The sequence below is a fragment of the Amblyomma americanum genome, chromosome 2 (assembly GCF_052857255.1).
Source record: "Amblyomma americanum isolate KBUSLIRL-KWMA chromosome 2, ASM5285725v1, whole genome shotgun sequence".
In the NCBI taxonomy this organism is placed as follows: domain Eukaryota; kingdom Metazoa; phylum Arthropoda; class Arachnida; order Ixodida; family Ixodidae; genus Amblyomma; species Amblyomma americanum.
The window spans coordinates 114,817,326-114,833,103 of NC_135498.1; the positions used below are offsets into that span (position 1 = coordinate 114,817,326).

General features: G+C 45.1%; 1 protein-coding gene across 1 annotated transcript in view; it reads left to right on the plus strand.

Annotated features, from left to right (window-relative positions):
- Positions 1-10,090: 10,090 nt before the first annotated feature.
- LOC144118991 (uncharacterized) overlaps positions 10,091-15,778 on the plus strand; it is a 142,954-nt gene continuing 137,266 nt past the window's right edge. Inside the window, exon 1 of the mRNA XM_077651747.1 lies at positions 10,091-10,272. Coding sequence (XP_077507873.1) covers positions 10,192-10,272 — 81 coding nt within the window. The 5' untranslated portion in view covers positions 10,091-10,191. The remainder of the gene's footprint in view (positions 10,273-15,778) is intronic.

Here is a 15,778-nt window from a genome sequence, read left to right on the forward strand (position 1 = left end):
AATGTGTGGATTATCTGCGTTTGACTAAACTTGTGTAGCACGAAACAGCCTGCACCTTGGAGATCTTTGCCCAAGATTCCCTTCCGCAAATAAAATTAATGACCGCCATTGTCACGTGCTTCTGTGCTTTCCTTTTTCCGCTGCGTCAGCTACAGCAGACAGGGGCTACCGTTGAGAACAGTAGGCGCTCATCAACATCCACACTTACGTGTTAAAAACATTTTTTGAAGATAAAGTATTCTTTCTTGTGCAGTCAGCATGTTCTTTATAAATGAAGCAAACGAAGCATGGGCGGAAGAAAGTGTTAATACCTCATGTCCCGGCAGTGACATTTAGAAGTCTGGGTTGTGGCCGCTCCAATTGTAAAAATCGATCATTGCTTAGTTTCTTACAGAAACAAGCTTGCAACTTACAGACCTGCCAATGCCAGGCGTGGCCCGGCCACTAGGAGAATCAAAGCTAAAGGCAAGAACTATGACAATTATACCCAAGCAGGCGTTTCGTCTTATACACCAATTTCTATCTACAATATTTGGGAGCCGCTCTCACTGGGCATCGCTACTGCCTACCGGAATGCATAGAAAGAAAATTTTGAAAGTAATTATTCAATCGCACAATTCACTTATAATGTTGTCTCTTTCCTCCAAATAGATCCTAAGATAGATTGTGAAAGTACGAAACATGATTTAAAAGCTGAGGTATTTTGAAAACACCATAATACATGTATCTGCCTGCCGGATATACCCGGAAAGGGGGGGGGGGGGAGTAGGCGGAGGAGGGGCTTGTTGCAAAAGATATAAGAAAAACATCAGGAAATAATTTTCTCATTTCCCATCGTACGTGTGAAGACAGCCTTTCGTTAACAGTGGGCAACTACACAGAAGAACAAAAGATATGAAGATAAACGTATTTTCAAATATTCTGTTAAAAAACCAATAGGATAAATGTGAGCTTTCATAACAAAATAAACGCCACAATGTCTAGGTGCAGTCAGTTGGGTGTTTCCACAAATTGGACAAGCTTCGCATACAGTCCGACATGTCTCCACTGGCGCTACATTGCTCGCAAATGTTGTTGTTCAAACAGAAGAGCCTATACACCTGTACGTAGACGGTACTTCTCAGAGGATAGCATAAGTTATGGTGCCCCGTAGCAGGCGAATCAGCAGTTCATGACCTTGACCGCTGCTTGTACTGGGGATCTCACCCTGTAACCACTGTTGGAATGGGGCATCTCAGCCTGCTGTCACTGTTGCGCAGAGCTGAGCGATGAAATGATCAGGGCGACGGTGAGTTAAGGAAACATTTATGTGCTGTGAATACAAGGGCATTAAATAATCGGAACACGAGCCCAGAGCTCAACGAACTCGCACACAGGAGCGCGGCGAAGGCCCGAGAGAGCGTCTCTCTCGCTTGATGCATCCGTCTGCTCGTCTGTTGCTCCTGTCCGGCGCGGCACAACCGGGGACCGTTGTTACAGCTTGCCATTGAAACCCTCCAATCAGATCACGGCACTGGTCACAATCTTAAGTTGCCGTATGGACGAGAGGAGCTCGGCCGTTCCAACTTTGCAGCCGGGAAAGGACTGCTCGCAAAGCATTGGTTGCGTCTCGAGCAGGCGCTTGTGAGGGGCAGAGGCGGGGGGGGGGGGGGGGGGGGCAGTGAGCTTTCCACGGGGCAAGCCTGGATGAATCATGCTGAAACCCGAGACATGTCCGAATATCCGGGCTTGCGTTACGCAATGGCGGGCGCATAGCGCTGACATCCGCGGGGGCCAGCTGAGTGTGTGCTCGGGCATAACAGCACCAACGCCGCCAGAGAATGCGGGCACACTTCGTACACCAAGCGCCTACAAGTTCCCGTCTGGTGTTCAGCCGCATGTGGCACCACGCTCCCTTCCGTGAACAGGTTCCGCTCGCCCGGACCGGACCTCTGCTCCGCTGCCTTGTCGCCCAGGTGTGTCGACAAGCGTCGCTCGGTTCTTCGGACAGCCTTGCTTCTTAGCACCGGTCTTATTCGGCACCTTGCCAAAAACCGACAGACAAGTGGCAACACCTAACAAGAGCAAGTTCCCCCTGGCAGCCGTCAAAACATTAGACTGAAAGGTAGTTAGCATTCTTCTAGTTCTTTAATATGCCCTTTTGTTTACTCTTCATCAAAAGGCACATGTATCACACAAAACTCTTGAAACCAGAACTAAAACAAAGTGTAAAACGCATGTAACACATGGAATGAGTTGAATACAAAATATATTTAGCCCCTTGAAATCACTCGGGCAGGCGGATGGCGATTGCGGTTGACGGTCGGCCTCGCAGGAAGTTGCGGTGTTTCCGCTACTGCAGCTGCATTTAGGAATGTGGCTGAGCTCACAGCGGTGCAAAAACACGAGACTTAATATGCATCGCTCGCCGCAAACACTACTGTACAAGTCAGCGTCCGCACTTTTTGCCTCTTCCTGGTTTTGAAGCCGTGCTTGGGCCCTGTACGGGCTTAAAATATTTACGTTTGGATCAAATTGTGTTCAGGCTGAAAATTTCGCCTCTATTCCGTTCTGATTATTAAAGTTCACTGAAACCTCGAAAAACTTCACATGTCTAGTGGCTTGCTTTCAGCCTGAAGGTTCTCTGCAGTAAGGAAATATAATTACCAGCAATGAAAAAAATGATAGGTGCCCCTTCCCCAAGATTTGGAAAACTTATTTTGCTCGAAATATTTCGCACTTCTCAACCTTCTGGGTGAATTCAAAAGTCCGTGCTATCACTTGTGGGCCAATCTAAAATAACGTTCGTAATTTGCGATTTAGAAACATTTGTCAACACCGTTTCTTTTAAAGCCGAAGTAATGCAGAAACCACTGTCCGCGGTGATATTTTCCTTCTACCTATAGGTTCCTCACTGACTTACAGAACCGTGGCGAGCGATGTACTCCACGTAATGATTGCGTATGTGGTTATATGTACACAGCAGCAAACCACTTTATTTCATTAACACATGGTCAGCTGCCCTCGTTACTGTTCTCTACTTTCCTCCCCGAGGCCTTATTCCGAACATCACTGTAGCCAAAAATAATTACGCGGTCTTTTGTGGGGACACAGAGAACTATAAATTTTTTAGGAATAAATGAAAGCATATCTAGGGTACTGTGAATGGTTGCTACATTCTTTTCCCCTGCAATCTGAAATTAAATGCATTCACTGCCAACGCCTCCAGAAATATTTTTGTTGTAGCAGGCAGAAGGGAAGTTTATAACCAACCAGGCGCGAAAAACAAGGAAAAATACCAGCATAGATGCGTCACCTCTGCGGTACAAAAAGACCTCTCCGAAGCAATACTCTTATTGTGTGCATTGTTTTTCTGCAGGGTTCATCGACCTCATTCTGGGTTCATTACTTCTTCTGATGAATAATATTGTTTTGCCTAACTGTGTGCCATCTGTGTAAATTAATGCATGGATTGCTTCATTACCAGGAAAATAATATCTACATTCAAACACAATTGCTACGTGATCTAAATAATACTGTTTACTGCTGTGAAAAACAGTAGTTTGAACTCAACATTATTCAGGACAAACTCATTACTTCATTGCGGCGGGCTAATACACATTTTGTCTGCTAACACAGAGATGTGCTAATGTGCACGGATGTGTGCTAACTCAGAGACACACTATTCGGCTGCACACAATGAAAATATAGTGTTCCCGGTAAAATAGCCGCAATTTTGTTTGCAGTTTCAGTAATGCCATGCTTTCTCTAAAACGGCTACTTGATAATACACTTGTGTGCAGTGTGTTAGAAGATGCTGACTTCATTTGAAAGCCACAATAATCATGCCATATATAGAAGCTTCAAATGCTTCGGAGAGCTGCATTCAATTCATTCTTTGAAACTGTATTCGCACTGTGGAGCTTCACGTGAGTGAAACCCTTTATGCCGCGCACAATACCAATGCGAAGAAATATTACGTGTTTGTGTTTTCTGACCATTTGTTATCCTCGCTCCTTGCAAAGTAATTTTAACGCGACAGCGTTGCAGAGCTTGTGTCGCCAAAATCCGGCGTCGTCGTCGTCGTCGTTCACAGTGAGAGAAAAATCCACAAAAATTCGCCAGAGAAGCAACCTAGGAGGCTGGTGAGTCAACTAGGCCACGTGACTTTGCGGCGTCATCAGAACCTGCCCCATGGATTATAAGAAAAGTGCCCACCATAGAAAGTGGCAGTTAAATTAATGATTGGTCGCTTTGGAACACCAAATTTGGTCACACAAGGCCTACCGCCGGAAGCGCCTGCCATCGCAGGGCAGTGGAGCATTTATTAACCACTGCATCACTGTGCTTAAAGTTGTGTGAAAACTCCCATGGATATAGTATGCATGTGAAGTATAGTACGACCAATTCTTCATGTATTGGAATTCGGCCATTACGCTATCGCGTCGTGCCCTTAGGACGGAGCTCAAGTGTCTCCTCCAATCTTTATTATTATCACTTCCATACACCTCTTTTCTCGTCTTGATAATGCCTACAAGGTTGGGTTCACCCATTTTTGGAGGACCATGGCTCGAACATCCCCTCGAATATCTTCTGTTGGCGGAAGAGTGGCGTCTTCGTTGATGTCCTGGCCTGGTGTTTTGTATAAGACGCAGCGCTACAATGTTAAAGGGATACGAAGAACTTTATATAAAAACTTCAGAAGTCCTGCATTCATAACCCAAGAGCTCACAGGCCTGTGGCACCCTGTATAGCGAGAGCAAGTATTCCATACATCACTGCATTGTCCTCGGGCTCGATCGTCATGTGCTATATCCGCGGGAGAGAGTTAGGAGGACCGCTCAGTGTCAGAACACTCTTGGGGATATAAGAGAGCGCTGCTCTGTTGAGATGCCATGCATGCAACTGCAAACATGCCGTGGCACAACACGCATTCTTTGCTCGAGTCACTGACAAACTCACCCAGCGTTTCAGTCTGGACTTGGCGCGTACTACACAAGCGCAACAATTAAGAGGCACGCATAAATAAAGTTCTTGTGTGGTCGGCGCTTCTTCTATCTCTCTCTCTGCGTAGCATTCGTACGCAGGGAGAATTAAGTGACTCCGCTGTACAAGGAGCTGATAACGTTGGCTTCGTGGTGGTGGTGAAAACTTTATTATAGCAAAGCTGTTCAGCGGTTCAAGGCTCTGGACCCTCGTACGGCCCTACCCACGATGGAACGTTCACGTGATGGCGGTAGGTGGCAGAGGAAGCGCATTCGGCTAGCCGTCACGCTGAAGTTGGTGCCGGACGAGAACGCTGCTCATTGAAAACACCTCCCTGCAGGCATCTTTTCCAGCTCTGCCTATGCACTATTGCATAATTCACAGATAATCGCCTGTGAGTTGTCTAAGGTTCTCGATAAACACTCTGTCGCTCCCAAAAGTGGAATAAGCGAGACCCACTGAAGCTAACAGCCCTTTAAGGTAGTTACGTATCATAAACTCAAAAGTGGAACTAACATACAAAAATCGCAGAATATTTCAGAGCATAGTTCGATTAAGAATATTGAAGAACATAATGCATTTTAGTGGCTAGGAACAGGTAACATATGGTAGCAGTTCTAGCAGTTGAGAGACTATTTGGAACAAATGTCTGAATGTAGCGCTGCATAATTGTTACGCGTGCTTATAGTAATGTGCACTATGCTTATGGGCACTCAGTGGCGGCCCAGCGTACCTGGGCGCCGGACATGTCCACGTAACACAGGCATTACGGGGTGGTCTAGATGTCCTTAATCTAAATTATACATCTGGACTCTAGAAACAATCATGCTGGGCTTGAGAACTGACATAAAATCATCAGTGAAGCCAAGAAATTCATCAATTCCTGGCGTATGAACGCAGATAAGAGCAAGACCATCTACCTACACCGATAAATTAAGCTGGTTCCTCAAGATGTGAAATTGTTGAGCAACACAACACTTAACCATGCTTACACTCGACCAGGGAAAGATCAAACTGCAGAGGTGAAAGTGGGAAACCTCTTTTTACGGGGGAAATGGTGGACACATGGAGGAGGTATCTGTTAGATTTTGGCATGTGAAACAATTATTCTAGAAATGGCGTAATCTGCTACAGAACACAGAACCCATATTAAGGTGCTTGAAAATAGAGACAAGAAAACAATTGCGGTGCCCATCAAATCCTGTTGCGAGGTTAAACTGAAACAACGTGCCAGCTGAGCAGAGACTTTCAATTGAATTGCAAGAGTGCACAGGCGATAAATAGGCTCGGCTGCACTGACCAACCCTCAAGCGCCAAGTCTTTCGAGCTTGCCTGGCATTCGACATTACATACTACAGCAATTCCACTAGAGTTTTGCGCAAATATCCCTTAGAGAAAAAAGGCTGAGTTAAAAATGCATTTCGAAAACATTTATTCTTTTATATTTATTTTGAACATGTGTCTCTATGCTAAAATTGCAAATCGAATGCTTTCTATGTATGCTAGGAGTAATATTTATAGCATTCATGGGAATGAATCAAAAATAAATTTTATCTCCGCTTAGTATATTTATTATACTTTAAAAATTTACCACAATATACATTGAATACTTTAAAATATATTAAAAATGTACAATTATACATTGAAAATATACAAAAATATACAATAAACACATTTAAATATACCAAATATATGCATTAAATATATAAATATATTGAAAATGTAGATAAAATACATTACGTTAGATTCAAAATACACTAAAAATGTACAATCCAAGAGAAAACGCGTTGTCCTCAAGGAGTCTATGACAATGGAAGTTCATGTGACGGGGCGTGAAGAACGGAAATGATGTCACACAGAAGGAAATGCCGACGGAAAGTGACACTTGCAAACAGGAAATGCTCCCACAAGTGTGATGCTTTGCTTATATATACCCCACATAAGGAGACACGTTATCATGTCCGGTGACGCGCTTTTTGCGCAAAAACTGTGGGCCCCCAAATTGTCGCACAAGCGTAGGAGTACTCCCGCTTGAATATGAGGTCTGTCTAGAACTGAATTGTTAGTCGTAACTTGCGTCAGGCATTGATCAGGAGTCGAACTGTCAGCCAACAAATGCATGGGCGTCTAAGGTAGCCGGCCAGCCTTGTCAGTCGGGGTCCTTTTCGCTGCCATGTTCGGGCCCGGGGGAAAGCATGGCGTCATTGCCGGTATAAAGCTTTCACATTGCCCACACGTAATTTAAATAAGTGGTGATTGACTTTCTGCTGGAAGTTAAACAAATGGACAACAGAAAATAGAGAGTTCTCACTGTTCCCGAAAACGTGATTTCGAGCACTAGGTTGTTCCGCGGCAGCTTGAAGTGTGCTGAAAATGTGCTGGCGTGGACTACCCATTTGTTATAATTGAAATATACTATGCATGAATTAATTTCGTATTTACGAAAGTGTACTTTCGTAAATACGCAAGTGCATTAGGAAATGACCAACATGTCATTTCCCGAAAAGCGATTTCGAGCACTAATTGTTCGATGGCAGATTGAAGTGTGCTGAAAATATATTTACGCGGACACCTCATTCGTTAGAATTCAAGTATACTTTGGACGAAATAATGTCGTATTTGCAAAACCACACTTTCAAAACTAAGCCAACATGCAAAAGACCATTGCCCCCAACACGATTTCGAGTGCTAGATTGTTATATGGCGGCTAAGTGTGTGCTTCAGATAAGATCAAAAGGACTGCCCGTTTGTTAAATTTGGAGTATAATTCAGAAGATATAATTTCATATTTACAAATGTATATTTTTATTAAAATGACAAGATGCTAATACGGCATACTTACTTTTTCACGTGTTTGAAACGTGCTCGAAACATGCTTGAAGAGACGTGTACTACTTCAGAAGAATTAATTTCTTATTTACGAAAGTACACATTTAATATATTGGCAAGATGCTAAACCCGCAATCATATTTTTTCACTCGTTTCAAATGTTCTCGAAGCATGCTTTAAGTGGCGTGCATCTAGCAAAATATGAAGAATATATTTCGAATACCAAGCATAAAATATCAGAAACCTATTTCCGGCATATTTTTAGGAGATTCATGAATACAAAATATTTTTAAAATACATTATAAATATCATAAATATATTCCAAACGTATTAGTTTTCGCTAAGGGATAAAACCAATTTTAAACAGAGTAATAAATTTTATTATCTCTCACGTCGCCATTTTTTACATCTTTCCTTCGGGGAATATTACCATGCGACCTTTTGAGAACGAAGACGGCAGCATTTTGACATCAAGATGACAGAAAAATCTGAAGCAGAACACGGCACAGAAGAGACCTTAAGGCCATGTAAAGGTCTCCTGAAATGCCATCAGGCCCAGGCGTCTCCTTAAAATGTCTGCAAAACGTTGGGAGAACTAAAGAGTCTTTCGTGCAGCACTATGTTCAAGCCTGGCCCTCGAGGCAGCTTGAAAAGAAGCCAGAAGGGTCACTGTTACCCTTCGAAATTGTGTGAGAGCGAAACACCAAGGAATGAAAAGTCACCATGTGAACGCAAAGCTACGCTGTGTCGTCCGTTTCTTCCTCGGCTCTCTTCTTTGGCTTTCGGCCTTGCGCTGCTTCAAATCAAACTAAAGCTATGCCAGTTTTCTGATCAAGCCCCATTCGTGATTGTGGAAAAAAGTAGGATTGCGGATACGCTTGCACCCTTCAAGATTGAACGAAGCTATCTCCAAAGCACAACATTTCAATCCGATAAGACGCTGTAGCTCGGTTTTGAGGAGCAAGGTTGGTTACGGCCCTGGACGAATTACAGTCGTTCAGGCAGGTAAATTCAGACACGACAAGTTCAATACTATAAACCATGGACACTCCGAAAGGCATATAGAGGTTTTGCAGATACCGCCCGGCATGGCGTCGACACTGGAAGTTTTCTCTCAACCAATGCACGTAGCATAATATGACCTGGTTGATGTAGGCGATGTGAGGGATGTCATTTTAGTCTGAGAAAAAAGTCGCCATGAGCAAGGCAGCATGTTAAATCTGCTGGCGCTTTTGAGACGGCACATCTTAAATCTTAAGACCTAACAACTGCTGGTTCTTCCATCCTGAAACATGATACACGGGCCGGGAACTGTCCATAGAGGGGCATTGCCTATGTCTTGAGATGATCGAAGACATTCTGCAAGAACGATCTTTGTGAAAAGTAGACAGTCCAAGGTGGCTGGTTCTAGGCGAGGTAGCTGCGCACTCATATATTACGCAGTCCTACGCTTTGGAGACCTCAGGACGCCAGTTCTTACCGCCATTGACATGTTAGGGAAACACTACAAGACTCAGATGCAAACATCTTGGGCTGTACACCTTGACTATCTTACGCGCAAGATTACGGGGGAAGGGCGGTATGATAAGAAATAGAGCTGACTGATGCCGTGGCAGTAATTGAACTGAAAATCAAAGCAACCGTGCCATCCAGGTCAGAAAAACCGGCCGATTGCTGACGGTCTTGAAGGTGTCACTGGAGTTGCATGCCAAGCCAATACCTAGGCAGACCTCTCCTGTTCCATTAAAGTTCTTCTGCTCCCACCTTGAAAGTTTCAAATCATCCAGAAAGATCATGAACGCTGTGTAGGTTCAAGAACAGAAGCAGTCCAAGAAGGCGGCACGTTCAGGAGCCAATGAACTGGCCTGTGCCAATATATCGTAACCACTATCTATGAGTCGTTCCAATGCACGCTGCTCCTGTTTCAACAAAGCATTTCTTATGTACAGCTCCTCTCGACGACTAGGTACAGTAGACATATTCGTTTCGTTGATGATGTTGTAGATAATGTCTGAGCGAAACTTTACATAGATGTTACATACTTAAAGAAAGGCGAGTTATTAAGACGAACTTCATTTGCATGAAGAATTTTTACTTTTCAGGCACTAGCGGAATTTTTTCAAATTAGCATTCCTTGCTTTAGGTGAAGGGGTCAAATTTTTTTCACCCTGTCATCGACATCATACTTTATTTATAAAAGCAAGTAATAGATTAGCATGCAATCGCAAATGTCCTTAACCACGCTTTAACAGAGGCTTTTGACACCTTGAGCGATGCGATGGAAATGTTTTGATTTGATAAGCTCTTCAGATCTACTTTTTTTTAAGAGCGCCTTACATTTCAGTGTAATAACAGCCAAATGCAGAGCACTCCCGCCACTGCTCCGCTCGTCTCTGCATGCCGTCTCCAAAAAATTTGGACAGCGGGGGACGAGTTTCGACTGCAGTTTGCAATGCTGGTCCGCTTGCGGGACGCGATGTGAGTGGGTCCTGGACTTTGATACAGCTTTAGAAGCATTTAGAAGCCCAATGGCGGACGCACTAGGCTTTTATATGGTGTAAACGGCACTGACACTGCTCGTGAAGCAATAGCCGACATCGAAGCTCCCTGCACTTCCCCTCTCATTCAGGAAAAATTACAGAACGAAAAGTTAGATTATACTTTTTTTAGGGGCACGTCACTTTTAAATCTAGCCCCTTAGACGATGGTGTGCTTCTGCCAACCCTATTGAGACATATCATATGTAAGTATACTTTTGTGATAAGAGTTCCAATGTGTGCTACCTGCCAATTCTCCATATGTGCATGTATGTGTCATATGTGCGTGATTTATATGATTTTATAAGGGGAAAAAATTTGGTTTGCTTTAAGTGGTATAACGTCCCAAAGCGACTCAGGCTATGAGGGACGCCGTAGTGAAGGGCTCTGGAAATTTCGAACACCTGGAGGTCTTTAACGTGCACTGACATCGCACAGTACACGGGCCTCTAGAATTTAGCCTCCATCGAAATTCGACCGCCGCGTGCGAGATCGAACTCAGGTCTTTCGGGACAGCAGCCGAGCACCAATTAGACAGTGTCTGAATTAAACAGAATTGAATTTTAAATACTTGGCATATATTTTAACGAATGAAAAAAGTAAAAAAATGTATGAGGGTAAAAGAATGCTTTCTGAAGGATTCCAATCACACTACCGCAGATATTTGGCCGAGAACACAAGCCACAGCACCACGACTGATAAAAGCCCTTATCGCATTATTTTAGCCATGACAGCACTCCGCTGTTTTGCTGCATGTTGAATGTACAAAGCAAAGTACAACAGCAAAAGAACGAAACAGTGAATGAAACACAAGGGCTGTGTCTTTCCCTATATATGTCCTTTTGTCTTTGTGTCTTGCGCTGTTTGTTTACCATACACAACCAACTGGCCTCTAAACTGGTTCTTTTCTGCATGCTGACTTCTTTCTGTCAAGTGCGGAAATCACGGTAGTAGCGAAATGTTTTTCCCTCAAGAGCACCTAGCCTTCTTGCAAGTTTTATAGATGTGCCAATGATACTGTGACCCTCAGTGTGCAATGTCACAAGTATTCAATCATCTTGCTATATCATAATTTTCACACCAATAGCTTCATTATTCGTCGTACTCTCATTTCGCATGGACTTTATGACACACGTGGAGCCCTATCGTGTAAATTCCAGGCATTCTTCGTTACGTAGCCTTACGATCGCTACGTAAAGCAGCGAAGGTCATATTTGCCTTGAAATGAAACCTACAGCTAAGCAAATTGAAACGCCCACCGACAGAAAGCTTCCCTAGCCAGAATTTTGATCAAGAAATAGGGTAAAAAGAATAGAAGCACATCAGATATTGTGCGAAACAGGTTGTTTATTCTTTGTTACACGTTAGGTCGTTGCTTGATAGTCACGTTGTTCAACACTGCTCTTGCGGATATTTCACGAAACATGCTCCACTTATCCGGCGCCGCTATGAGCCCTTCTTTTGTACGCCGCAGATATATTTCTATACGGGACAACTGGGCTCATGTCTGCGCGCATTTGCTAATATAAGGTGTTCTACGTATATGCTTGCTACATATAAGTGCAAATACATACAAAACACATTTGTGAAGGGTCTTAACTTGCATGCGACGCACACAAAATCACATGTGACGTTTTCTGACACGAAGGAACTTTGCAGTGCATACCATATGTGCTCATTCGAGACACGTGCGGCGCATATGAATTTGTATGCAGCCAATATAATTTCATACCAGACACTTTCGCTATACACATGAACTCTTGTGAAACATACATGTGTTCATACGAGGCACATGTTTGACACAGATAACGCATGTGCTGGCCATATGCATTGATGCGAGATATATTTGCGACACACATTCACTTGTATGTAATATTTCACTTCTCTTTATTACCTTAGAGGCCCTGGGATTGGCGGCGTTACATAAGGGGTGGGTACATGTATAAATCAGATTTAATAAACAAAAAAAACACGTAAGGTACATAAATCATTCGCTGTTAAATATAGTCGATATACAATTCACAAATGTTGATGGACAGGTGATTGCGGCGATGCTGTGTGGAAGGCTGTTCAGTCGGTGGCTGAGCGTTGTTGTGCTCGCGGTCCCTTCCTGCTGTTGAGTTCGGCGAATTTTGACATTTGAAGGATTCCCTGAAAACCACCGCGAAGGTGAATGAGCCCTCTGGAAGAATCGTGGCTGCAGGAACATCGGGTGCAGCGACCATAATAGCATCCCCACGTGTTCGAACAGGCCATCTGGTGCAGCTACAATAATAGCCTCCCCACGTCTTCGAACATGTCATCGGGTCGACGAACGGAGTGTTGTCCTCTTCAGTCACGCTGGGGTTGAACAATTGCCCGAGGGCCGCGCCTTCGACAGAGGTTTCGTGTTCCGGTCATCATTACAAGATCTTTCAACCCCTGCTGGGAGACAGCCCGCATTCCTATGTCATGCAGACGCCTTCCTGTTCTACATGGGCGCAGTCCGGACCCACGTGCGCGCCCACTTGGAGGCCGCGTGGATGTCAACGTGACCGGGTTCTGTTCCCTTTCCATCGACCGAGCTGCGAGAGAACATCAGGACCACCCTGCCGTAGGTGTTACCATCAGTGCCATCGTTTGATTGAACATCATTCTTCGAACTGTATTCCCCAGCTAAGGATCTGGGGAATACGAGGAGTATTTAACGAGCTGCTGGTTTGGTATCAGAAGAAATCCCCCTCTTGAGAGATACCCTTTGCTGGGAGAGACTCCCGACTGCTAAGAAGCTTTCTTTACTGAGCACTCTCAGTTGCCCTACTTGTACATTATGTAAATAATCTTTGTATAAAGTTTTCCAACTTTTCTTCCTCCGATCGTCCTCGTCTCTTCTCCGGCCCTGTGACGCTACCTGAATCCCAACAACTGGATGGCAGCTCTGTTGCGTCCACTTGAAGTTACCGGCTCCAACAGACCTCCGTAGCTACGGGACTGACGGGCGTCAGCTATATCTTGGCAGGGTGAGTGCCCAATGTTTTCGTTCATTTTGCCAGACCGTACTAGCACAGGCAGATGCTAGGTGCGGATTCCTGTTCTCTGGAAAATTGATTCAGTGAAAATGATTTGTCCACTTCACGCTAGGGCTTTTGTTTTATTGGGCTTGCTAACGCATGGTGTAACTCACGATGGAGAAGTTAAAAGTGCAAGATTTGGGGATTTCGCTACATTCTGCGAAAAGAAAAAAAATTCTCGAGGTTATGCGCCATGAGGAGGTAACTACTGAGGAGGTCGACGAGGGTTGGGAAACGATTGTTGGACGCAAAGAAGTGCAGAAAAGGCGCGAGTTGTGCGAGAAGACAGAAAAAGAAGAGCTTCGGTGGGCTCAAAAAAGACGGGAGTTGTGCGAGCAGAAAGAAAAAGAAGAGCTTCGGTTGGCTCAACAGAGACGGGAGTTGTGCGAGCAGAAAGAAAAAGTGCTTCGGTTCGCTCAAGAAAGACAGGTGTCGTTCGAGCAGAAAGAAAAAGAAGAGCTTCGGTTGGCTCAAGAGGGACAGGAGGTCCATGAGACAGAGGAAAATGCGAGAGAACATGCTCGAACAATGAAGGAGCTCGAGATCGCGTCGAACGGAGGGAATATGGCGCGTCTTAGCCATGTAGATTCGGTAGAGGAGCAAGGGAGGCAGAGATTGCAGGATCTCGTCTCACCATACCGCGTGGGAGGCGATATTGCACTCTTTTTGGTAAATTTCGAACGCGCATGCGGGAAGGTGCACATTGACAAGAGTGCTTGGTCGGGGAAGATACTTCCTCTCCTTCCGTCGAGGCGGCCGAAGTGGTGGTTCGCCTCTCACGGGAAGAGTGTGATGACTACGAGAAGGTAAAGAGCGCACTACCTAGAAAGTACAAACTTTCTGCTGAAGCCTTTAAGCAGCGATTCAGGCAGGCAAACAAAGTCGGGGAGTCGCATACTGACTCGCGTACCGTCTTGAAGTCAACTTAAACGAGTGGCTTAAGACCGCTGAGGTGCACGGAAGTCATGAAAAGGTACTGAAGTGCATCGCACTAGAGCAGTAGTATAGCGCGATTCCAGAAAATCTGAGAATATGGCTGCAAGATAGCCTACCAGATATAGACCTAGACAAAGCGCCACAGCTCGCAGACGAGTATTACGTTCGCCGGAACCTCCAATGCAAGGCAGGGTACGCTAACAGGTTAGGAAAGAGAGAAACCTATTTAAAACCTATTTATTATCCCCGAAAAAAGGGTGCCTCCAGCACGCCGGGATCACCGAGCAGAGGATGCGGGATCAAAAGCAGGAGGTAGCGAAAAAAAGATTGAGTCACACAAATCTGCCGATTCGCCGAAACAGCAGGCGCTTGGAGCTCGCGCATTTGAAGCGCGAAAGCCCGTTGTCTGCTATAATTGCAACAAAGAGGGTCACATCTCATTGAACTGCAAACAACAAAAGATGGCGTTCGCGTGCATGCGAGAGTCGGAGGAAAACCTTAAATTGCTGTAGCGATACATGCGGGACGTGGTTATAATTGGCAAGCAATTCAGGGCACTGCGGGATTCAGCGGCTACTATAGATGTTGCTCACCCGTCCTGTGTTTCCTCCACAGACTACACCGGCGAATGCGCCTGGATTAAGTAGGTAGCCGAAGAACAGAGTGCATGCTTGCCTATAGCGAAGGTGACTCTAGAGGGTAGTTTTGGCAGCCTAGACACAGAAGAGGTAGTTAGCGCAAACTTGCCGACACTCTTGCCCTACCTGTTTTCGAAGAAATCAGAGCAGCTGCTGAAAGAGAAAGGTCTCTCTTTCACCTCGGGCTTGGCTTGCATTACGCTAACACGTCCTCGAGCGCGAGAGCTCGCAAAGAAACTCGACGGTGCTCCGATAAATGCGCAAGCACCGAACCATTCTCCCAACCAGCCGGGGGATACTTGCAGGAAAACTGATCCGTGTAATCCGGATGAGCATGACCATGAAGGTGTTCCTGAACCAGCGGTAGCTCATGAAATCCAAGGAACTGCAGATTCCGTAGAGAATGGGGCAACAGGAACTAACGCGAAGGGTTCGGCATTAACGCCTGCTTCGACTTGGGAGGAGTTGACTAAGGTTGAAAGGAAATCACTCAGTGCAGAGCAGAAAAGCTGCTCATCGTTAAGAGCTCTAAGCAATAATTTGAGAGAGGGAGTCGCCAGAAAGAACGTCAGCTTTCATGAAAAATCAGGCTTTCAGTACCGGAAATACTGCGAGTGAAATGGACGCGGATATGAGCAACTCCTGGTGCCTGAGAAGTGCCGGCGACAGCTTCTAGAACTCGCACACGGAAATGCATGGGCGGGCCACCTGGGCATAAAGAAAACAAAAGCTAGATTAGCCCTCGAATATTAGTAGTGTGGCTGCTGGAAAGATGTAAAACAGCTTGTTAGATCTTGCGACACCTGCCAACGGGGCGGCAAGT